Raw genomic sequence first — 25,081 nt, 5'->3', positions numbered from 1 at the left:
GGCAAAAACTAAGACGTTCAACTAGTGGAAATATTTCTAGAAAGGTATACAGATTTTAACTTACTGTTTGGTTTAAAATTGTAATACTGGGTGTTCAGAGTTGTTACTGAAGAAATGTCTTCAGCCACATTCACACTGTGTACAAAAACAAAGGAAAGTTGTATTGAACTTTTAAATACTAACATAAATTTTCAGTTTGACACAAGCAAAAGCACACTGATTTTAACACCAAGCTAAGATATATCCTGGTACTGATATCTGTTCAGGTGCTGTACTATGAAGAGATCATGACTAGTTACTGTAGGTGTTTCTACATTTAATCTAGTGAAAAGATTCATGCTTACTTGTGTAACTTGCACATCAGTAATAACAAATCTGTTGTAAAATGACACTGTTTTGTGAAGGAGTCATAGCAACCATCTTGAGTGGCTTGGGTGCTGAGGGAAAAGTTACCACAGAAACTTGGGTGTGAGAGTTTTCCCAGACATCTGTACCCCTTATTTTTAAATAATAACAGCATGATCCATATATTAAAGGAATTGGATACAATGCAGGAAAAAAATGTAGTAATTCCTGTAATCAAAGCACATCCTTCATAGGCTGTTGACCCAATGCATCTTAGATGTAACATGATTGTGTATTATTCTACACATAGATGATCATAGCAAATACCGTTTCATTTTATGTTGTAATAATAAGTGGAAAAGAACTTGCTACATAAAGATTTTTATCATTCTGTATGAAATTTTATCTTTTATATTTATTTATACACGCATACATACATTTTCCAGGTAAGCCTTTCCCAAGAGAAGCAAACTCCTTTCTCAAACAGCAAAATCTTATTATGAAACATGTAGTGAGTTCCAGTCATCTCCTATGGGCTGTGTAGAACATAAAGTTGACCTGGTCCTTGTCTAAATGACCTAAATGATAAAAAGTCCAACACAGGCAGGGGGAGAGGAGAGGGATTATGAGTGGGCACAGGAACGAGTCAGCGACAAAAGAGGAGAAGAGGTGAGGCTAGAGTGACCCAACTAGGGTTCTTGCCAGAAGAGAGTGACGAAGGGAAAGGAAAGGTGCAAGACATAAGTTGCATATAAAGATAAGAACCTGCCTTATATTAAATAGCCATTGGTCCACTTAGGTCAGAATCTACTCTTACTGGCAGTGGCTTTCCAGAATCACAGGAAGAGATATCTCCCAGCCCTACATCTTTTAATTGGAGCAGCTAGGAACCTGAACCTGGGATCTTCTTCCTGCAGCAAGTATGTTGCTCCACTATGCTGCACCATCATGATTCACACATACATGGGAGTGAGAAGAGAGTGACAGGAGATGAGCCAATTATAGAAGATGCACGGGTCATAAGAGGAGACTACTGAATTCTTCCAGGTATGAAGACCTGGCCCCCACTAGAGAAATGTTGAGCCTGGACTACAACCCAGAAGCTGTTACAAGACAAGCATGTGCTAGGCAGGGACTTTAAAAAGGAGGCAGTGTGATCACAGCGGGTGGGAGGCTAGCGATAGAAATTAAGTGGGACCAGAGGAAAAGTCACCAAGGAGGAAGGTTAGAAAAATCTCTATGAGGAGTTGTTGACATACAAGCAGGGAGCAGGACATTAGTCAGAAAACAAAGAGAAAAACCTTTGAGTTATTGACCATCAAGAAGAAAGAAAGGAGTCAAAGGCAAACTTATAATCATATCATAGACAAACTGAATTTTTAGTAGAAATTATCTTGGGACTGAAGTTTTACTAAATTTTACCAACTATGCATCTCCATATGGAATATTGGCATGAAATTCTAGAATTCTGCCTTTTAGTATCCCACAATTGTCCTGCTTTAGAAATCAGATTTTTAGGGTGGGTTTCTCCTGTGAATATCAGAACCAGCAAATAACATACAAATGGCACTGGTAAGCAACATGGTAGGAATCTTTTGTATATGTGTGTTAAGTGCTGTCAAGTCGCTTGACTCATGGCGACCCTACGAATCAATGTCCTGCAAATTTCCTTTTGTATATACTTGGTCAGAAATGTGTGCAGTTTGATCAATATGAGAAAGATTTCCAACAGTCAAAAAGATGGAATAGATTAATTTTAACTTCAAAACTCCCTTTATGATTTTTTTTTATTGTGCTGTGCTCTGTATGCAGCAACAAGCTGTTTTATATCACATCTAAGCTTACTGCAGCCCTAGAAAGTCCTGACTCAGGCCATCAACTCATAGAGATCTGGGTCTGTCCTCATAATCTCTGATTAAGAGAGTAATCCTAAATGGGTCTCTTCCAAATCCTACTCAGGTCTATTCAATGGGCCTGACTCCCAAGAAAGTGTTTTTAAATTGCGCTTTAAATGCCCCAACTCATTATTCTACTGACATTTCAGAATAGCTGGTTTCACTGATGAAAATCTTGTTCTCAGGGCTAATATCAAGAGCACCGTGTTAGATATGCAGAGAATGTAGAAAACAGATTTGTTTCAGGACACAGGAAAAGCATAGAATTTACCTGTTAAGGAAATAGCAGAAATTGATTCTTATCGATCAATCCCCTTTCTTCTTCCTCTGAAAGGGCACATTCTCCACCACTGGATTGTGTTGCCTCCAATGGGACAGGACAAGCAAAAAAAGTGGAACCCTCTCCCATCTGATTTGTTTACCTATTCCCTTGGCAAGAACATAATCCAGTGATGAAGGTTGCTCAGGGAGGAGGAAAGGAAAATAGGTCATACTCAAAGCGAAGAGAAAATACATGACCATGCAAGATTAGGCCTTTCACTTTATGAGGAGCCTTTGAACTGATCACTTTGTATCTATGCAACTTCTGACATTTGTCCTGTCAAACGAGATTCTGTGATATTGTAAATGCCATTTAAATATATTTGTAGACTGTTTGCAAATGTGAATGTAGATACTTAAAACCTATTTCGAGAGAGTATTTGTTAAAGAAAATGTTGAAATATATGTTTAATACAGTGTTCCGCCCTCTTTATTTGCATTATTTGTGTCCCTACAATTATTGTGTCACTTTTATTCACATGTAAATTGGTTTTTGATTAGAAGACATTGGAACTGTTAACTGTCTGGGACCAGAAAAATCATACCTGGTCTGCATTTTCCTTCCAAGACGCTAAGGGACTAGTTCACCTCTTACCTCGCAACAGACCTTGTGTTTGCCAGCCCACATTCACTCAATGGAATTACAATCTTACAAATGTACTTGCTTGATACCTGAATCAGCACATTGGTTGGATTCATTTTTAATTTTAGGTGTACACTTCAAACCATCTTTGGTGTAACTATGGTTGCCATGGTGGAATCCCCTGACCGCAGCTTCTATTTCCTGCAGTCACTTGGAGCGGCAATAAAAACCCCAGTCTCTCACTGGTTGCCAAGCTGTGCCTGGCAACCCTAGGATGTATATCTAAAATAATAACATATGATATGGTCTAAAGCACATTGCCAACGTTCACCATTGTGTGAAGGATAAGGAAAACTTAGACTCCCAAATCCATCCAAACCACCAACACTAAAAGTTCATACTCCCAAATCCATCCAAACCACCAACACTAAAAGTTCATACAAAACCACTACTCTTGAAACTGCCTTTTATGAGGATTGCCTTGTTATACGGTTGCCAACCTCCAAGTACTAGCTGGAGATCTCCTGCTATTACAACTGATCTCCAGCTGATAGAGATCAGTTCACCTGGAGAAAATGGCTGCTTCGGCAATTGGACTCTATGGCATTGAAGTCCCTCCCATAACCCGTCCTCCTCAGGCTCCGCCCCAAAAATCTCCTGCTCATGCATAGAGGGACCTGGCAACCCTATCTTGTTAGGTCAGAACTATTTTATCTAGTGTACTCTGTTGTACAGTGATGGCAGTCAGACATTTGACCCCAAATGACCACAAGCTGGGTGTCAATGCTGTTGAGTGCTGTATGAACAGATGAAACCATCTGTTACATTTTCCAAAGTTTTCAGGATGGCATACATGGTTCTCTCGTGTTACATTTTTGTCTTCATGGACCCCCTGTGAGATAGGATAGGCTGAGAAAGAATTTGAAGCAGAGTCTCCCAGTCCTGTTTCAGCACCCTAACCATTACACCACACTGGCTCTTCATAAGTTGCCTTATACAGAGTTGGACTTCTCATCCATCTAGCTCAGTGCTCTCTATCTGATTGGCAATGGCTCTCCAGGGTCAGGAAGGCATTTCCCAACAGCTGCTATATTTGACGGCAGAGGCCAGGGACTGAACTGGAATACAGCGTACATTATCTATCATTGAGCCACTGACTCTCATCATCAGGATTTGGTTCTCAGAGACATAGTACTTTAGAACTAGATCATTTAGTTGCCATTCAACTACAATAAGCTGAAAGATAGTACCCATTAATTTCTCCTACTCTTTAAAATCATCTAAACCAGCCGCTATCACCATATTTGGTGCAGGAAATTACTGAAATGCATTATGGAACCAATTTTATTTCTACAAGTATACATTCAGTTTATGGCTGAACTGTCTGTAGGTGTCTAGGCCACTTGAGATCAAGCAAAAACACCCAATTGTTAGAGACAGAAGGCCCAGTCAGCATGAAGCACCCCATACCTGAGTAGTGGGCAGGACTCATACAGAGGAACTAGTTGAACAGACCAGCACCTTTGCATAGGTTGCCCTATATACAAAGATGCCGATTCCTGTAATGGTGGTGGTGTTGCTGAAGTTCTTGAGAGCCTACATTTCCATTGCAAACTCTGGAGTGATACATGATGCATACCATTGAAATATGACATTTAGCTCGCATTCTAACACAGTCAATTTTCTTATGTGTAAAATAATTGCCTACCAACAAGCCAAAGCAATTGTACAACCCAGCATTGGAACTTATTTCCAAGTTTTCTGCACCATTTCTCCACACCTACATAGCCCTTTCATACCTTACAAATCCACTAGCAAACTTCACTAAAGGTTGGACATGTACAACTATCTTTTTATTTGTTTGAAGTTAAGACTTAAGACCAACAATCTTTTGTTTAGCAGCTTTATATCTGAAAGGGGCCAAATATATACTACTGGATTTACATGGAGTAATAAAATAATTTCTATTTGGGTGTAGACATTTTTTAGAATGTAAAAAGAATGAAAGCCTCTCCCCCAAATTCTCTGCCAAGACACAGAACATTTGACCCAATATCTTAAAAGGGGTGGAAAGTATCAACAGTTTTTGCAGAGCTAATTATTCCTAAGTAACCTTAATACAATTTATGAGATTAACCTTCATGCATTCCTGTCCTGGATAACTAATACCGGACAATGGTTGATTCCTGGTGCGTGTCCTGCTTAGTTGGAGCTGAGTAAAGCTATATCAGGCTCCTCAAGGTAAGGCTAACCTTTGTTGAACTAGTTTGCAAATAAGGAAATAGAATTTTTTTTATTAAACCATTCCAGTAAAACTCAGAATAAACTTCATAACAGACTATCATATTAAATCTAATGCTGACCTTAATGAAATGTTTAAAAGATAACATGATTTGCAATGCTGATTTGTAAAGAGCATTAGAGGTTAGTTAATTAAGAGATAAGGGCCAGAGAAAATAGAATGTCACACGCTATCAAGACTAATGCGTGGCCAACTTTCCATCACAGTGACATGCTAGGAAATGCAGAGATCTAGTTTCAAGCTCAAAGACAAGGCTATCTCCCATTGCTTACAATCAGCTGCACTGAAAACAGTTTGTTTGAAATGTCATCAGATGATAAATTTAATCTGTGGCATTGGTCTGATTGGCCATGTACACAAGCCAACACTTCTTGAGATCAACATACATTATGAACCAGCTTAGAGAACTTTAGGGCATGCCTACATTGTTCTTACAGAGATGCACCATTTCAATACTTCCAACTCCTCCCAGTATACATGCAGCTCACATTTGGTTTCTGAGAGTGATGGGAGAAAGAACTTCATCTGAAAAGCACCCACCAGATTGTCTTTATGCTGATAACAGACATTCAGAAAGCTATGTTCCATTATGTGCGAGCTGTCAGCCCTTACCTGGATAGCCCAGGCTAGCTTGATCTTGTCAAATCTTAGAAGCTAAGCAGGGTCAGCCCTGATAAATATTTGGATGGGAGCCCACCAAGAAATACCAGGGTTGCTACGCAGAGTCAGGCAATGGCAAACCACCTCTGAATGACTCTTGCCTTAAAAACTCTATGGGGTTGCCATAAGTTGGCTGCGACTTGATGGCAAAAAACAAAACAAAAAACAGTACTGTCAATTCGTATGGAACTTAGGTTACCCTATGAATTAATGACCTCCAAAACATCCTATCATTAACAGCCTTGCCCATGTCTTGCAAACTGAGGGCTGTGGCTTTCTTTATTGAGTCAATCCATCTCATGTTGGGTTTAACTCTTTTCCTGCAGCCTTCAACTTTTCCTACCATTGTCTTTTCCAGTGACTCTTGTCTTCTCATAATGTGACCAAAATATGATAGCCTCAGTTTAGTCATTTTAGCTTCTAGGGACAGTTCAGGCTTGATTTGATCAAGAACCCACTGATTTGTCTTTTTGGTGGTCCATGGTATCCATAAAACTCTTCTTCAACAGCACATTTCAAATGAATCAACTTTCTTCCTGTCAGGTTTCCTCATTGTCCAACTTATGCAGCTGTGCCAATAACTACTTGATGCTTATAAGACCATGCTTACCTCATAATGACATACCCAGGTCAAGCTTATGAAAGGCACATGGTACAAGAGCAGTACAACTACTTTCCCCCTTCTTTCTTCAGTCCCTTGCATTCAGTGCTGCTCTAGAGGATCCTAACCTTGTGTAGCAATTCTTGTGGAAGCTCACAGAGCTGCAGTAGAAAAAGGGACCTGAAAATCCCTGGTGTGCATACAGAATGGTAGATCCGAACCCAAATTATCCACTATACCAGCATCAGAGGCTGTAAATCAAAGGGGATGTGTGCTAGGCAAAAATGTGTTTGCTCATCTAGCACATTAATAACAAGGAACATTCTATGGATTGGATCCAGTGATCCATGGATGCAAGGGCTGTGGATCTTTCCCATTTTTGTCTCACTAGCAGACCTTTCTGACCCTGGAAAGGTTTGTTCCCAGGGTTACAGGGCCCACATGGACTAACAGCCACACACAGTGTGAGGCTGCAGCGTGGAGAGGGAAGGAATGAGATCATCCTCTCTTCTCCGTCAGCAGAGCGGTGCTGATGGAACAATCAGAAAGAACTACTTCACCCCCTTCCCCTTTTCAATCTGTCAATCCACATACCTCTTAAGTCTATGAGAGTCATGCAGGCCCTGAAATAAACTTCCTTGGGTTGGAAAAAACTGCTGAGGGGAGGGGAATCACTGAAATATCTACAGCCATCAGTACCTTTTGCTGACAGATCGCAAGATCCAGCCCACTGGTTGTCATAGGCAGAGTAACAAACTGAGTTATATTTTACAGGCATCAAATACAAATTGGCTTTAAGCTATGAAAACTGTTTACAATGTAAAGATTTTCCCTGCAGCCACCAAGACTAGAACGTATTTTTTTAAAAAAATGGTAATTCATCGTATGAAGTTAGCAACTCATATTCACAAAATAGCATGTGTTTATACCTTTGTTTCTGCAATATAAAAATATTTTATGCTTTGGAATGCATATTGTCGTTTTGTTAAAATCTTGATTTTTGAGCTAAAAGTCCAGGTAGTTAGTGGACAATTGATGGACAGTGCTAACTAGAGCCTTACAAATCCATGCCATCTGAAAATTTAGCTAGCAACTCAAAATTATTCACAAAACTTTCTTTTAAAAAAATGAAGTGAGCAAGATTTAGCCATTAATTGAATGTCAACACCTAAAGCATTTATTTTTATATTTTATACATATGATACATTTTAATTTTTACAAGTTGTCCACAGATATGAAAGTTCTAGCCAATTCAGGTAAATTCCCTGATACTGAAAGCTTGTTATATAAACATTTCTACAATGAACATAAATACATGCAACAACAAAAAAGTAAGAAAATGAGTTGTTGAAGAATGAGCAACCTTACAGAAAACCAGGATAAATGATGTATTTTCCTATGTCATAATTATAGTTCTATTAACCCATTTGACCTCCATCTTGGACTACAGTACCTGGGGGCGGATGCCTTATTTTGCTCAATAGATTTTAATTTACAGAGAAACTCAGTGTAATGGCAGCAGATCCAATTTTGCTATGATTGAAATATCTATGCACCCCACAGAAAAAGAACAATTTAACGCATGGCCTCAAAATCCTAAAAAAGAACTGATGTTGGAGCAAAACTAGTATATTAAGTATAACGTGCACAACAAATAGTCTTATCTACAACCTAATCAAAGAAAAGAAAATGAAGACTGAATATTTTTCCTGCCAAATACACCACATCAAGAGCAAGAAAAAGAGAGGCTCAAGCATTACTAATGCATGTAGGAAGACAGGCAAGCAAGTCTTACCGAAAGCTGCCCTAAGATAAGGAAGCCAAACTGGTGTAGCTTTATATTTGTGTCTGATGTATTAACTGTATCTATTCTGAACCAGTAGAAAACTGCTGTGAACACTATTGGATGTGTTAAATTTGTAAAAACCCAAATTTACAACTGCAAATGGGTTTGATATTCAAGGAATGGCTTCTCCATACTAAAGATGAAATAAAAAAAGAAAGATAGATCAGAATTAATGAAGGTTACTATTATGCAAAAAAAAGACAAAGTAGTAATTTGATAGGTGTGCGCATGTGTGCTTTTAAAGAATATTTAGAAGGGATGGAAGGTGTAGAAGTTCTCCAAAAACTACAATATGCAATTTTTATATAGTTTTCTTGGATGCCCTGTGTATACCTAGAAAATTTACTGCCTTCAGGCACCCATGTGCCAAGTGCAAAATCCATGTAGTTATTTCAACATACTTAAAAATATACTATAGACAAACTTCTTTACAGAATGTCAGTCAAATGCAACTTTTATGTAGTTGATGGTGCGTGCAACTGAAGAAAATTCATAGGTGAAAAACTGTACAACTGGAACTTTGAAAATACAAAAAAGAGGATCCATGGCTTTCAATTTGCTTTCTATGTTTTTCTCTTGAGAACTGTAAAAAAGGGAAATGGATTCTGAACTTTAAAAGTTGGAAATCAACAAAAACAAAAAGAAGTCTCCCATTCTTTGCCTCTTCAATTTGACATCAGATCAAGTTCCTCTAATGGGTGATATCATTACAGTATCTCATCTAAGTAAAATGTCAGCCTTTTAAACATCAAAAACTACCAATCACAGCATAGAAAACAAAAGAGGGGTTTGCCCACTATGTCAATATCACAATCCACACACTACCTCTAAAGAGTGCAAGACTTCGAAAAGATCTTTAAATTAATCTTCTTAAGTTAGCATTTGCTCTTTAAGTAAGAAGAAATACAAAGGCAAAAGAGTTTTGCACCACTGCAGATTCCAAAGTAATTTTAGATACAGTGAGTGTTCATATCCACTCATAGATAAATCCATTGCTACATTTTTTGCACCTTTATTTCATTCCATTACAAGTATAGAACAGCTTAAGTACTAAAATGTAAAATGGCTCAGATTATTACAAAAGGGCAAACGCATCACTTCAGCATTGTGCTCGGTCTAGAAGCCATTTTAGCAGTTTTTTTCTTCCCCTCTTAGCTATAAAAAAAAATCAGCCAGACTCCAAGATGGCGGCCACTTTTGTACCAGAAATGTAAATTCACCAGTCCAAGTTATAGAAATTAATAGGTATTGTGTGAAGGAAGCACTGGGCAAATAATACTATTGATCAAATCTGCTACACAGAAAGAGGTTTAGATGGTTATGGTAACCAGGAAATTTACAAAACAAACATGGAAAAGTTAATTAAAAGAACTAGAATCTTCTCTTTATTTCAAATCTTCTCCCCCATTCCTCCTCCTTTTAGATAAATTCTGCTGGATTACAAAAGAATAATCATGAAGTTCCGGTCTTCAGAAAATAACTAGTTATAAATGCTGCCAGTCGATGCCTACTAAAGTTTGATTTGCTTCTTGTGCGTGTCCTATTTCCTCTGTAATACTGTGCTGCTGCCAGAGTTTTTGAATCTTTTTAAATCGTTCTCTGCACAGATGTAAAGGATTCCCACGTCTGAAAGAAATAGGAAATGTCAAAATATTAGCAATGAAGGCTATCGTGTTCTCTAGAATTCCAGAAGAAGTTTGTTGTCTTACCATGCAAACAGAAGTAGTTGAGCTAGCTGTGACACAAACAAGAGTGCCTGTGCTGAGGGCGCAAAGGCCAAGAATCCAAGCAACGAACCAAGGCGGCTTCAATTCAAACTCTTCCATGAACTCAGCAGCAGCATTAGGCAACCCACTATGCTCCTAGTTTCGTAACAACCCCACTACAGACATATGACACAGGAACGTTGTAAGGATACTCAGATAATGTACGAAGTACTCCAGACAGTTGAAACGTGTTGCATAAAATGCTATGTACACTGTCGCATTACCCAATGAAGCTTGCTACTTCCTCAAGGAGGACCGGTTCCCTTCCTCTTCCAGTATACAGGCTGAGTATCCCTTATCCAGACTGCTTGGTACCAGAAGTGGTTTGTATTTAGGATCCTTCCGTATTTTGGAATATTTTGGAATTTTTGCATATACATAATGAGATATCTTGGGGATGGGGCCCAAGTCTAAACACGAAATTCATTTGTTTTACATATACTCTACACATAGCCTGAATGTAATTTTAAACAATATTTTTAATAATTTTGTGGACATTGAACCATCAATGGCACTGCTGAGGGCCTGTGAGTAATGCCTGCATGCCGGCTCAAAAGGTCGGTTTTCGGATCAGTCTGGATATCGGATGTCCGGATAAGGGATACTCAACGTGTACTACCCAATGGCAGCTCATTCTGCAACTTAGGTGAGGGATGAGCCTTCCCAGATGCTATTGCCCTGAAGAGTAATAATTCAGGGCCACAAAAGAGAAACAAAAACTGCCCCGGTTAAGGTTTCCATAAGTCTGGCGCTGTAATAAAATAAAAAAGGAAGCTGCAAATAATGGGCGGCCGACAGCTTCCATGGTCCTCCCACAGAATTGTCATCACCTCAATGTGTGTGCTGAGAAGCACCCCTGAAGCTTCAGTGTGCAAGGCCAACCTGCTGAGCGCAAAAAAAGGTTCACTGGACCAACTCTGTTCTGAGGCTGAAACTGGATTAAGTAGACATCAACCTGGCAGTGAGTGACATACCACATAAACCCTGGCCATAGCAATCAGAACTAGATCTAGCTTTTGAATTTCCATTTCTATACATACTTGGCCTAACAGCGACAATACTGGTCATCCTTGGTGCCAGGTGACAACAATGACTTCAGAAAACTGATCTGCACATTGTAATGAGGGGTTAAAAACAGAATACTGAAAAAACTACCTGAGACCCTGATCTGTCTCTCCATAGTCATCAAGGTAAGGAGGAGCGTAGAAGCAGCCCTTTGTTTTCTCAGCTAGGAATAGCACTTGACACTCCCGCACTCTGATGAAAAACATAAGGAAGATAACCTTGGTTAGTGAAATTTGGCATGTCATTCCATCAACAAGCTCAGAGCAGTTATGGTGCAGTAGTTAGCGCGCTGGAGTCCCATGTTCAAATATCTGGTCAACCACAAAACGTACTGGGTGGCTTTGGCACGGTTGCCATCTTTTGACTTGACCTACCACACAGCGCAGCTGTGAGAGACAAAGGGTGGGAAGGGCATGGATGCCATTCTGAGCACTACAGAAGAAGCATGGGATAATGTTTAAAACAATTATTTTAAATCCGCCCATTTCTGGAGAGTTGCAATCCATCACCAAAGAACATATAAAGTCATCGTCGTTTTTGCAACACCACTTCATGTGCTTCCGTATCTATGGGTAGTTGTGGGAGATCCGCGAGTGCAAGGATCATTAAAAGGAACTGCATAATTTACACTCTTTCTAGAAAGCGACCACGTGGTAAAACCGAATGCAGCCACTCTTACCTGAGAAAAATTCCCACTCCAGAGCCACAGGTATATGTATGTGCAGTACAAGCTCCTACATCTTCTCCTTCTAACTCTGTCTGACAGCAGTAACTCTGAGAACACAGCATGGTCCCACACACAAGGCACAATGTTGGTGCTCTGCTTTTATCACCCCCTGACTTTGGACATCTTTGGAAACAAAACAAAAATCTAGTCAAGATACGAAAAAAATTACTAACACGTTACATATTATCTTACAGAAAATGTCAACACATTAAGTTTTTATGGGTGGGATCCAGACTACATTTTCTGTGGACGGAAGGTACTACAGTCACCAGAACAGAACGTTCTGCCCCTCTCCCACTGCAGGCCACTGATCTCCCAAAAATGCCAATCCCAGTGAACAGGAGACCCTCAGGAACAACATGAAAGACAAATGGAGGTCCTACAGCAGGAAAAATGAACTGGTGGAAATCACACCCCTTCTGTTAGTGGAAAGTTTAGTCTGGACCCCACTGCATGAAAGTTATGAAGGTTCTTATGGTTGAACATATGAAGTTGCCTTAGACCATCGGGTTCATCTAGCCCAGGGAGGCAACAGGTCTCCAAGGTCTCAAGCAGAGGCTGAGATCCTTTAACTGGAGGTATCAGGGACTGATCCAGAGCATTAAGCATACAAGTACATGACTGGAACGGAGCTATAGGCTCGATTCACAATTATTCCAGAAAAGTCGTAACGGACTGCTCAAGACTTACGAAAAATTAGATGCTTGATTAATGAGGCAGCTGTAGTCATCAGGAAGGTCTATTAATTTGTTAGATTCTCGAGGGTAACTAAAAGGAATTAAAAAAGAAATAGATTGAGAAAATATTCCAAAGTAGACTCATTTGTGCATGAAAATATCACAATGAAATGTACTGTGTGAACTGATCATTAGTAGGTGAAAACATCAAACCTCATTACTGGATTTACCAGCACACAGGAGATTACATAGGTTATGGAAATTCATGAAAATTGAGACGTTTACTATGTATGGTTACTACAGCATTTTTGCAAATTGTGGCATACTGCACTCTACATTTCTGCTAGAGATTTTGGGCATCAAAACGAAACCTTAATGCCTACAATAAATAGAGGGGAGGAGGAGGAGATGAGTTGGTTTTTACATGCTGACTTTCTCTACCACTTGAAATATTAAACCGGCTTACAATTACCCTCCCTTTCCCTCCCCACAATCACCTTCCCTTTCCCTCCCCACAATGGACACCTTGTGAGATAGGTGGGGCTGAGAGAGCTGTGACTAGCTCAAGGTCACCCAGCTGGCTTCACGTGTAGGAGTGGGGAAACCAACCCTGTTCTCCAGATCAGAGTCCACCGCTCCAAACCACCACTCTTAACCACTACACCACGCTGGCTCTCATCTCATTCAATGACAATAGGAACAAACATATATTTGGCAGGAAATATGACTTGAAATTTTTGGAGGGGTGTTTTGTAATAAAAAAAAGGTAAAGGTCCCCTATGCAAGCACCAGGTCATTACTGACCCATGGGGTGATGTCACATCCCGACGTTTACTAGGCAGATTTTGTTTATGGGGTGGTTTGCCAGGGCCTTCCCCAGTCATCTTCCCTTTACCCCCAGCAAGCTGGGTACTCATTTTACCGACCTTGGAAGGATGGAAGGCTGAGTCAACCTTGAGCCGGCTACCTGAAACCGACTTCTGTCGGGATCTAACTCAGGTCATGAGCAGAGCTTGGACTGCAGTACTGCAGCTTACCACTCTGCGCCACGGGGCTTTTGTACTAGCTTTTAAAAAATTTGCTGTAGTTAAATTTCATCCTATATGACAAATGCACATTTTCAAGCAAGTCCATTACTAGTCAGCAGTCCTTATATACCAAAGGTTGTTGGTTTGGCATAGAGTAAGGTTGACTTATCCACTCAGCTAATGACCTTTTCTGATCACGTTCCCATCCACATTCCTGTTTTTCCAGTACTATACACGGCACCATTCCCTTTATTCTAACCCTTGAAATTCCACTATGGGCTCTACCACTTTTCCCTTTAAAAGAAGGAAGGTCCAATTAGCTACAATCAGGGATAAGAAGGGGGAGGGGGAGCTAGCTAGAAGCCGGAAAAGGGGAGAGGCTACAGGGGCTTTCAGGAAAGGGAAAGAGGAAGTAGTGGGGGGAGGGGGAAACGAGATGACTCCCACAAGTCCTTGTGGGTTTCTACTTGTCAGAGTATAATTGCTTTTGAATGTGTTGATCTCTTCTAATACCACCCAGGGATGTGAACCTTTTTCAGAAAGCAAAGGCCATCAATTAAGAAATGCTTGCTTACCTTATGGCTTGTCTTTGACCTTGTAGGTATCTTTTAACTTCATCATTATTACACCAGCTTCAACAGAAGAGGAGGGGGGAAGGTTTAGATTTCAGCAACCAATCAAGTTGAACACGATTCAGCATAGTTCAAACACTCTCCCCCTACAAGAAGCTTCTCACTGAGTGGCTTGACCCAACATTCCAACAACCTGACACCTGTCTATGAGGTGTCCAATTGCAATTTCATAATAAAAACGTTGCAGTAGTTACTGCATGAACAGTTAGTTGCATATAGCAATTTTTCCTGTGAACAAGATTATTCTCGAATGTTGCATATAGCCCCCCTCCTTTATCCAGTTGCTTCCCATACCTGCTATCAACAGTGAAATAGGGCAGCCCATGTCTGTGTGGGGCAATGACCTAGGATGCCTGCACAATAAAACAGATACGGACACTGCAGGAGCAGTACAATTGTAACGTGATGTCTTAAACGCTTGCCTTCTAGCACAGGGATTATATCTGACCATTACTTCCAAAGGCATGCATTGCTAGAATTTCTCTCATTCTCACACAATGCAACATTTATATTGCTTTAGTGTGTACATATTTAAACTGGAATAATGAATATAGCTCCTACCTTTCTACTAATGTATTTGTAACTTTACTGTTTTCTTGAAAAAGGCAAACGAGGTTGTTTGGCAAGGAGAGATAGCTACACAGGTGTTCAAACTGGTTTCCACCACTTACTGCAAAAATAAGTCAAAACGTAAGAGATTATTACTGCTACTAAAATATATTAAAAGTGCATGACCCAATACCACAAAAATGGATAGCAACAGCTCATATGCTATGAGAGAGTATTATAGGAAGTAAGTTTTTAAAAACATGTGGCTTCATTCTATAAAAGGCTAGCAGAATTGGCCAAATAGAGTTAAGAAAAAAATGTTTTATCTTTAGGGTTTCATGACTGTATATTAGGTTATCTATAGGCAAGCTTTGTGCCTTGTTTCAATATTAATGTTTATAAATCCATAATTAAAATATTCTAAGTTACCTATGACTGTAACTACTACTACTGTTACATTTTCTATCAAAGTATACCACATCCACTTTGATTTGTCTGCCAAATAATGAAGTTGTACTATACATTATAGAAAGTAACAGAAACAAATGCTCCTCTGTGAAGTTAGATGTGATAAGTGATTCACAGTGTGGTTCAGTTATTAATACCTTGTAATTCTGGTGGTACTGGAACTCCATTTAAATAGTGGAAGAACATAGCAGAGCACCTCAGAAAAGGCATGATCCCAGCTTTTATACTTCTCCAAAGATGCCATCCAGAGGAAATTTCTTTCAAGGCACTAAAAACACACATTACTTTTAAAAATGGATCCAAGATCAATTATAAAAAGCTGCATAAGAACACCAAAATATTTCACTTCTATTTTGCATCACTCATTAAGAAAGTGTCCAAGCAATATGCTAAAATTCCTCTTTTGAAACTTGCTTCTGTGAAAGATTTATTAAATCTAAACAATAGTTCCTCCTCTGCCTTTCTCCCCTACAGCAAATTTTACGGCTTTTAAAAATGTGAACAGATCCAACAGACATGCTGATAAGTTATACTACATAGCAATCACGAAGCAATTCAGAAAGGGCTACTACAGACTGGGATTCTCCTGCTTGATTTTCTGGAGAGCTTTGTGGCCAAGAGTGCCTTTACTAGTTTTGGCTGGTTTACTAACTGTGTCATCCCTGAGGAGATGGGGACCTGGCTACTGTGATACTGCCTTGGTACCTTCTAGACTGAGTTAGTGTTAACGAGGACACCCTGGAAAGCCAAATTATTGTACGAAACTGACTACAGATACCACACATCACCTCACTTCCAGTCAGTTCCCACATGCAATTCAAATGGCTGGTTTGGGGCATTAAAGCCACAAACTATCTGGGACTAGAACACCCAAAAGTTCAGCCACATCCCTACGAGCCTGCCTGTGTGCTCCAAGAGGGTCAGAGGGGAGCCTATTCCAAGTGGCTCCCCTCTTCTGAGGCCAACATGCCACTTTGGTTATATTCTTCTTGGGAAAGGCTAGTGAAAAGGGTCAAGGGATGGAAACGTCAGAAGCTAGCCTTTTACCTTCCAACATACTGGGCAATACATTTATACAAAGCAAGCACAGCTTCTTCTTCACCAGAAGGGTTTTCTTGGTCCATGCCATTTTCTTCTGGAAAAAACAAACCAACACATCACTTTTAAACTACTGAACTAAATGAACTAAACAAAACTGGAAAATGCTGCACAATGTAACAGATGATAGCAGCATCACTGGAGGAATTCCTTTCGTTACAAGGGGGCAAGCTTGGCCACATATCTTAGACACACAATCAAGCCCAAACCAGTACCCATCAAAATCCTCCCCTCCCACAAGTGCTGCTCATATATGTCAAATTCCCTCCTGCTTATACCACCTGTGCATGCAGAGCTGCACATTAGTTTATATTTTTCCAAGGAAGATTGCTCTTAATCCATACATTTTTCAAAGAATGCTCAACCAAAACAACTTTTACTTTGCCTGAACTACAGTTCAGTTTTGGACCCTGGATACATATAGAATCATTTATTTAGAAAATTGACATGTCAGCTCTCCAAAGACCTGGCTTGAGGCTGCTCCACAAACTAAAATAAAAACCACCATAAAAACCATCAACATTAAAACAAGCCATAACAACCAAGGATACTAATAAGACAGCCCTTAGGCTACAGGTGGACCTCAAAAAGAGCGAGCATATTAAAGCCTGGGAGCCAGGTGAGCCTCCAGGAGGACGGCATTTCAAAGGCAAGGTTCTGCCATTGAAAAAGCCGTCGATCTCTGGTCGCTACTTGGCTCACCTTTGCAGGTGGAAGCAAAGAGAGCAAGACCTGAGGATCTTAATGGCAGGCTGGGCAGTATGGATGGAAGTGGTCCTTCAAGTACTTATCCATGTACTTAATGTACAGCCTGCCTTCTCACTGAGACTCAAGGTAGATTACACAATCCAAGACAATTCAAGCAGAGCAGTATTATATATACAAACAACAATGTAGTAAAACAGGACTCTAAAATTAGACAGTAGTGCTCTAAAAATCAATACACTACAAGCCAACAAACAGCCCCAAGTGGTTTAGGGCCTTAAAGGTATGAGGCATTATTCTTAATTGTGCCCAAGAACAAATGGGCAGCCAACGTAAATCTTTCTGATGATTTTTGTAGCAAGTGGTTACTTGGCAATGGGCCATATATGTAAGGCAAATACCACCGCAAGAATATCTTTACCTAAAGAAGTCTGTGGACTACAAGAAATTTCCATTTACCCACGCAGCGAAATATCAAACAATGATATTAATTTATGAGCTGAAGAAAACTTTTACGAAACGCTGCCAAAATCTAGAGGGCGCGTACTCTTGGATTAATATTGTATTTTTGCCTACGTTGTTTAACAGGATTGGTGCTTCCTGTATGTGAACTTGCACTTTGAACTGTATGCGGTGAATTCACACCTTAAAGAATTGTATAAATAGTGTTTAGAGATTAGTTTAGAATTAGTATTAACATATGTTTATGAAATTTAATAAATGTTGTATTGAAGGACAAATTGAACTTTACTGAGCCCTCGTGCTGCTCCTTGAATTATAGCCTATTCACTTTTTGCAGCATAGGTTCTTATCTTTACCAAGTGGTTTAGGGCCTTAAAGGCATGAGGTATTATTCTTAAATGGGCCCAAGAACAAATGGGCAGCCAACGTAAATCTTTTACCACAGCGGTGATATAATCCCTTTCTCCAGCCCCTGACAAGAACCCAGTCATAGCATTTTGACAAACTGAAATTTCCAGTTTTCAGGGGCAGCCCAAGTAAAACACAATAGTAAATATTACTTTATAAGTTATATTTAGCCTCACTTAGATATTAAAAATCATTTTTAGTGTTCAAAATTTATCTCCCAATATTTGTGTGTGTTTTGTACCTTAATACAACTGGCCTAAAAAAAGGACACAGCATTTTAGCATTCATATAGCACTTCCATAGACTGCTACAACCAATATCACTTTTTGCCACCCATATTAAAATCTTTTTCTTGTAATAAACCCATAAGCTTTCAAATTAGTATCATTTTTAGTATACCCCTCGTAATTTTGCCTCCTTCCTGTGGTTTCCCAGGACTAGCAAAACAGTATCAGTCTGACAGTACATATTACCTGTGGATGAGGTAAGTATGATTTGTACAATATGTGCCATAGTGACAAGCTGGAAGATATGAATATCTCCAGTACGAAGACTAACACCTGAAAAGTCCTGACAGTGTACAGCAGGGAAGGAGAGCACCAGACATACCTGTAGATAGGAGGAAATGTATAAAAGGAACAATCATTTTCTCATCACACGCATTTGTACCTGCTTGTCCAAATGCTGTGAACAACCCCCCACCTCAATCTTATACAAAGCAATAAATGGAAAGGGCTTTGAATGTAATGTAACCAGTAAGCCATTTCTTCTAAAGGGAAAATGTCACACTAAGTTTCATCACCGGTAACTAAACAATTAGCAGCAAGGTTGCACGTGTGGCGATGGGGAGAGGGGGTTGCTACATTTAACAATCACTTTCTGAAAATACTTCAAGCATTTCACACTTTCCTCACAGGATGACATATGCCACTTGAGCACTGTTAGAATCGAGATGTGTGTGTGTGTAAAGTGCCGTCAAGTCGCAGCCGACTTATGGCGACTCCTGTTGGGGTTTTCATGGCAAGAGACTAACAGAGGTGGTTTGCCAGTGCCTTCCTCTGCACAGCAAACCTGGTATTCCTTGGTGGTCTCCCATCCAAACACTAACTAGGGCTGACCCTGCTTAGCTTCTGAGATCTGACGAGATCAGGCTAGCCTGGGCCATCCAGGTCAGGGCTAGAATCGAGATACTCACCAATAAATGAAACATGTCGATATCAAGAATGCATGGAAGATTTCCATTTTTTTCATTAGGCACCAGTGCTGGGTATTTAAAACAAAAAAATAGATATTAATGAAAGAACATTGTATACCTTCCATTAATTTCTGAAAGTTAGCAGCTAGTTGGGTTATCAGTCCTATTCCTGAAGATACCTGAGCTGCAGAAGAGCATTACTGGATTTATTTAAATTTATGCTGCCTCTTCAGAGTCCTGCTTGAGGTAGCTTACAATTAAAATCACCACAATACTAAAAACAAGCCATTAAAACAAGCTATTGGACAGCAGAAGAACTATCCGTAAAAGAGAGGCAGACCATTAAAAACTGTTAAGATGAAACCTCTAATTTAAAGCTTGGGTAAAAAGATGTGTTTTGGCCTGTCTACCTAAGGCACCAGGTGAGCCTAAAGGGGGAGGGTGTTCCGAAGGTGAGGAGCCACCACAGAAAATACCCTGTCTCTAGTTGCCACCCGCCTCACCTCTGAAGGCAGGGGTGCAGAGAGTACGGCTTGAGAGGTAGGTCTTAGCTGATGAGCTGGATAGTACGGGAGGAGACAGTCCTTCAGGTACCCTAGCCCCAAGCCTTAAAGGTAAGAACCAGCATTTTGAATTGTGCCTGGAAACAAATGGATAACCAGTGTACATCTTTCAGCACACGGGTTATACAATCCCTGACAATAGCCTGGCCACTACATTTGGGACCAGCTGAAGTTTCTGGACCATTTTAATAGGCAGCTCAACATACAGCATGTTACAACACCTCTTTGTTCATGGATAAATATTAAATGAGGGCACCAATTACACAGATGAGCACTTTTAAAGGGTAAACGTGATCACAGCTTAGTCAGAAACTGATTGCTTTTCATTCAGAAGAGACTTGTTTCCTAACTGGAGCCAGTTCTGAACCCAAGCAGCCAAGCACATATTTCCCCAGCACCCTGGGGAAGATACAAGTTGAAGGGAAGCCTTTTCCACATGATCCTCCTCAATGACAAGACAGATTACAGACAGCTGCTCCACAGCAAGAATTTATTCGGTTTAATTTTACAGAGCAAATGTAGTGGCAGTCTTATGCAGATACCACATGCTCATTTGAGAAACCTGATTTCGAGTACATGTTGCAGTCAACGTTTCAAGACAAGGATTTGGAAACAAAACCAAAACTCACATGTGTAGTGCTGCCAGAAACCCACAGCAAGTGATGGGTCAAGGCCCTTACACACAGTTTCCACATCTAGTGTGGGGATTCAAAGACTTAAGAGTGCACAAGTGTTTAAACAGCCTCTCCTAATGCTGTAATACAGAACAGTCACCGTAGTCTTGAACTTACATGAGAAAAGCATACAAAAGTGACCCTGTACTGCCGAAAGTGAAGAAGCTGTCCAGTGCGCTGCTGCAAATCTGGTCAACGAAGTAAGGCAGTCATCCTAAACAGGATATGATTAGTGCAACATACAAAAAAGGTCCAATGGAAGAAAAATCACAAATACGGCTACAGGTTGAGTATTGCTTATCCGGACATCCGATATCCGGACTGACCCGAAAACCAGACGTTTTGAGCTGGCATGCAGGCATTACTCAGGGGCACTCAGCAGTGCCATTGATGGTTCAATGTACACAAAATTATTAAAAATATTGTTTAAAATTACATTCAGGCTACGTGTATAAAGTGTATATAAAACATATATAAAACAAATGAATTTTGTGTTTAGGCTTGGGCCCCATCCCCAAGATATCTCATTATGCATATGCAAATATTCCAAAATATGGAAAGATCTGAAATATGGACCACTTCTTGTCCCAAGCAGTCTGGATAAGGGATACTCAACCCGTACATGCTTTTGTGCTGTTTAATTTAAACTAGATTCTGTGGGAAATTTTTGGCCATTCAGAAATTTCAGGATAAATATTAGCACATTTATTAGCCTCCCATGTGACATTTTGATACAGGAAACGGCCATCATATTCACTGCTTGCTTTTCATATAATTATCCTCTTACAATAGCTAGTTATCATCTGAGATGGGCTCAAAATAAGGTTTAGCTATAGCTTTATCAAATGTGCCTATCACTAAAGCTTCAGAATAAGATAGTAGTTACAGATCATACCTGTCGACAAGGTAACTGACCAAATAATGGTTTATCTTCATCCCCTAGCATTCGTTCTGTGGAAGGCAAAATTAATTATGGTTATAAATTGAGAGTAACTCAGCAGAAACATGCCTTCTACAATTTTTAGCACATTAACAAAGAGTAAATTAGTTACCCATTGTTTGTATTGTATATGCACAACTGCCCCAGCACATTATGGGTACACGAGGATCTTCTTCATTGGGGTGGACATTTAGCCCCACTTCATATGTTGCAGTGCCAAATGTTTTCAGCATTTCTTTAATGCTTTCAGAATACGGGTTCCTTGGGTGAGTGAAAAACAGATTATTTACAAGTTTTAAAACTAGATTCTGTAAACAGTTGAACATTGCCTAGAATCTCCATGCATTTCTAGGTCTAAGAACCCAAGTACACTAGTATCACATTGTATCCCAGACTGAGTTGAGGTATGCAGAGGTAGCCATGTTAGTCTGCTGTAACAAAATAAAGCAGAAATCCATGGCACCTAAGGACTAACAACATTTATTTTAACATGAGCTTTCCATGTGTTAGAGCTTGCTTTTCCAGATGCATGAAGACGAAATCATTTTGGGAATTCTTATGGGGAAAGAAGGAAGGAGTTAAGGCCGAGAGAGGCTTGATGTGAATCCCATCAAAAATCGTTCAAGTGTTTCTTGAAGCTGTTTGAGACTCATACAGAGGAAACTAGGGAATGAGCCAATGCTCCCTTCTTTATGCTTATTTACATATTTGTCAGTACTTAGGCTCCATTATTTTCTGTTAGTTTTGTAGATGTGTTTGCATTGCGTATCCATGTTGCACCATGTGTGCATATAATTCATGTGATCTTTATATTACAGTGTACATCATTTAAATGAGTAATGCTTATTTAATAATGCACAAATGTAAAAAATGTGTGCACTTCAAAGGGAAAAAAAATAGTGTGAGGAAATAAAAAATACCATGAAAATAATCATGCATTCAGTTCACACAAGGGAGAAGCAAAATTGAAATAATTTTCAAATTGAAGAAACTGATCAAAAACATTCAAAATAATCTCTAACGGCAACTGAGATTGAAACTGGTCTTCATATCTATGAAGTATCCAAGCCTCTGTTCTAACGGCTGTAAAAACCATTCCACTTCCAACAAAGATGATGCCATTCGCTTTCAAAAAACATTTCAAGTGTGATTCTCCGTGTAAAGTACTGGAACAGATTTTGTAGTTACAAAATGAGAAAGATGATGAGAAAGGTCAGAAGTCCCAGCTAGGGATGTGCGCTCAGGTGTAGTGGTTAAGAACGGTGGTTTGGAGCGGGGGACTCTGACCTGGAGAATCGGGTTTGATTCCCCACTCCTCCACAAGAGCAGCGGAGGCTAATCTGGTGAACTAGATTTGTTTCCCGCTCCTGTATATGAAGCCAGCTGGGTGACCCTGGGCTAGTCACAGCTCTCTTAGAGCTCTTTCAGTCCCACCTACCTCACAGGGTGTCTGTTGTGGGGAGGGTAAGGGAAGGTGATTGTAAGCCGGCCTGACTCTTCCTTAAGTGGTAGAGAAAGTCGACATATAAAAACCAGCTCTTCTTCTTCTTTAATAATCAATGCCCTAAAATTTATCTATACATTCCTTGTTTTAACTTCTTGTTAACAAATAAAATGAATACATACTTTGGTTGGAACTCTGGTCTGAACCCTTCAGGCAGCTGCAGTTCATCCATTTTTTCTGAGTTACTGCAAGAAGGTTTACCTTAAAAGCAAGTCAAACACCATATTATTTTATCTGGATGTTAATGATGCTGTACTATACACAGGAAAAGTTGCAGTTCAAATTCCCAAAAAGAAACAAGACATACTATCTGAACAGCAAAGGGAAAAAACTCTTTTCATATATGTTTATGACTGTGAGATTACTTACTGGCACTTTCCTGATCTTGAAGCATACACATTGCTTTGACTTGCTGGGATACTACTCTTAGCCACCAAGCTAGATTTTGTTGATTTGAAAAATCTAACCTGTCAGGGGGGAAAAAGTTCTCAAATTATCTGTTTACACAACACTAAAATAGTCACTGCATTCCCATTGCCCAGGGGTCCCCAACCGTTTCCAGCCTGTGGGCACCTTTGGAATTCTGACACAGCATTGTGGACGCGGTCACAAAATGGCTGCCGTAGGAGATATAGCCAGCCACAGCTTACCTTGAGTCACACAGTGAAGATCCTTGTGCTATGGTGGCAGCTGCTGCCAAAGCAACATTTAAAAAAATCTGCATAGCCACTCAAATCTCCAGTGGCTAATCAAAAGCTTTGCTGGGCAGAAGTCCCACCTAGCCACACCCACTTTCTAAAACAGTTGGTGAGCACCAGGAATGATGTCAACGGGTGCCATGGCATCCATGGACACCATGTTGGGGACCCCTGCCATAGCCCCTCTTAATTAATCATTCCTATGCGAAGAAATTAAAAACCAAATATTGTAACCTCTACATCTTAGGCAAATTAAGCAGATTTACAATAACTGCAGTTTTGCATAATTATGCACATGCAGCTATTTTGTTCAATTTATTCTGGTTCTGCTTTTTGTGGAGAGTTCTGCTTGTGAGATTTTTCTGTATGCTACTGCTACAGTGAGACAAAGATGGAATTCTCAAAAATGTCTACTACAAAAGTACAATATCAAAGAGTTACAGTTTTTAAACATCTTCTTGCTGAGCCTCAGAGACATCAACAGTAAGTTACATTATCATCTATAATGATTGAATTGAGTAAAGATGTCTTTCCCTTAGGGATTACTTTAAATTTCTAACATAATTGCCATTTTCTCTAGCTAAATACATAAACCTGCATCCAACAGAAGAAAACCCCTAATCCCCATGACATAGTTTTGTGTGTGGCACAGCAAATCTCTTAATGCAGCTCTCTGACCTGTTAAGCAGATCACCAATGTTTACCTGTCATCGTCAAGGTTTTGCCACGTGCGACTTTGCCTCACTAGTCTTTTACCAGGGCAAATCCAACACCAGCTAAAAACACAGACCATCACCAAAAACGACTAGTTCCTCAATTGTATTTTACAACTGCTAGTGGTGTCCTACTGACTTCTGACAACCTCAAAAATAGAACTCAAGATTGATTACGGAGGCCTGGTGGAACTCTCTGTCCTGTGAACCTGGACCCTGTGGCATCTGGCTCAGTAACGCAGGGCCTGTAAGACTGAGATGTTGCGCCAGGCCTATGGTTGAGGACAGTGACGGTTTCTATACAAGCTGGCCTCCCTCCCTTTTTCCTCTTCTCTCCCCCCTGGTTTCCCTTTCCCTCTTCTTCCTCCCCCCTCCAACCTGTTTCTTCTCTCTTATCCCTTTCTTCTTCTCCTCCCTTCTTCTTTTCCTTTTTGGACCCAGCTGAGAAATACAGTGTCTCCCTTCATTCATTGGGTCTCCCACTCTCATCCCCTCGAAATTTGATCCAGCCACAACATTTGGGGCGCCATGTCATTATAGAGACGAGTTTTAAATTGGGATTGATTTTATTAGAATAAACGTAGAATGCGATAGATTCTGATCTGTTGCAATTTATTATGGTTGTCTTGTTGGAAGCCACCCTGAGCCCAGCTTTG

At 40.0% G+C, this 25,081-nt stretch overlaps 1 protein-coding gene across 2 annotated transcripts in view; it reads right to left on the bottom strand.

The window, feature by feature from the left end:
- Positions 1 to 9,193: 9,193 nt before the first annotated feature.
- Positions 9,194 to 25,081, bottom strand: part of UBR2 (ubiquitin protein ligase E3 component n-recognin 2) — a 60,306-nt gene continuing 44,418 nt past the window's right edge. For both annotated transcript variants that reach the window (XM_056853140.1, XM_056853139.1), the window contains exons 33-47: positions 23,384 to 23,481; positions 23,137 to 23,215; positions 21,623 to 21,771; positions 21,466 to 21,521; positions 20,688 to 20,784; positions 19,334 to 19,401; positions 18,612 to 18,747; positions 16,513 to 16,600; positions 15,603 to 15,733; positions 15,010 to 15,118; positions 14,392 to 14,448; positions 12,802 to 12,879; positions 12,064 to 12,234; positions 11,475 to 11,576; positions 9,194 to 10,179 (exon numbers count right to left, since the gene is read on the bottom strand). In XM_056853140.1, coding sequence (XP_056709118.1) covers positions 10,038 to 10,179; positions 11,475 to 11,576; positions 12,064 to 12,234; positions 12,802 to 12,879; positions 14,392 to 14,448; positions 15,010 to 15,118; positions 15,603 to 15,733; positions 16,513 to 16,600; positions 18,612 to 18,747; positions 19,334 to 19,401; positions 20,688 to 20,784; positions 21,466 to 21,521; positions 21,623 to 21,771; positions 23,137 to 23,215; positions 23,384 to 23,481 — 1,561 coding nt within the window. In that variant the 3' untranslated portion in view covers positions 9,194 to 10,037. The remainder of the gene's footprint in view (positions 10,180 to 11,474; positions 11,577 to 12,063; positions 12,235 to 12,801; positions 12,880 to 14,391; positions 14,449 to 15,009; positions 15,119 to 15,602; positions 15,734 to 16,512; positions 16,601 to 18,611; positions 18,748 to 19,333; positions 19,402 to 20,687; positions 20,785 to 21,465; positions 21,522 to 21,622; positions 21,772 to 23,136; positions 23,216 to 23,383; positions 23,482 to 25,081) is intronic.

The sequence above is a fragment of the Euleptes europaea genome, chromosome 7, assembly GCF_029931775.1.
Source record: "Euleptes europaea isolate rEulEur1 chromosome 7, rEulEur1.hap1, whole genome shotgun sequence".
Lineage (NCBI taxonomy): Eukaryota > Metazoa > Chordata > Lepidosauria > Squamata > Sphaerodactylidae > Euleptes > Euleptes europaea.
The sequence above is the reverse complement of the archived record's forward strand: the minus strand, read 5'-3'. Positions and strand labels throughout refer to the sequence as shown.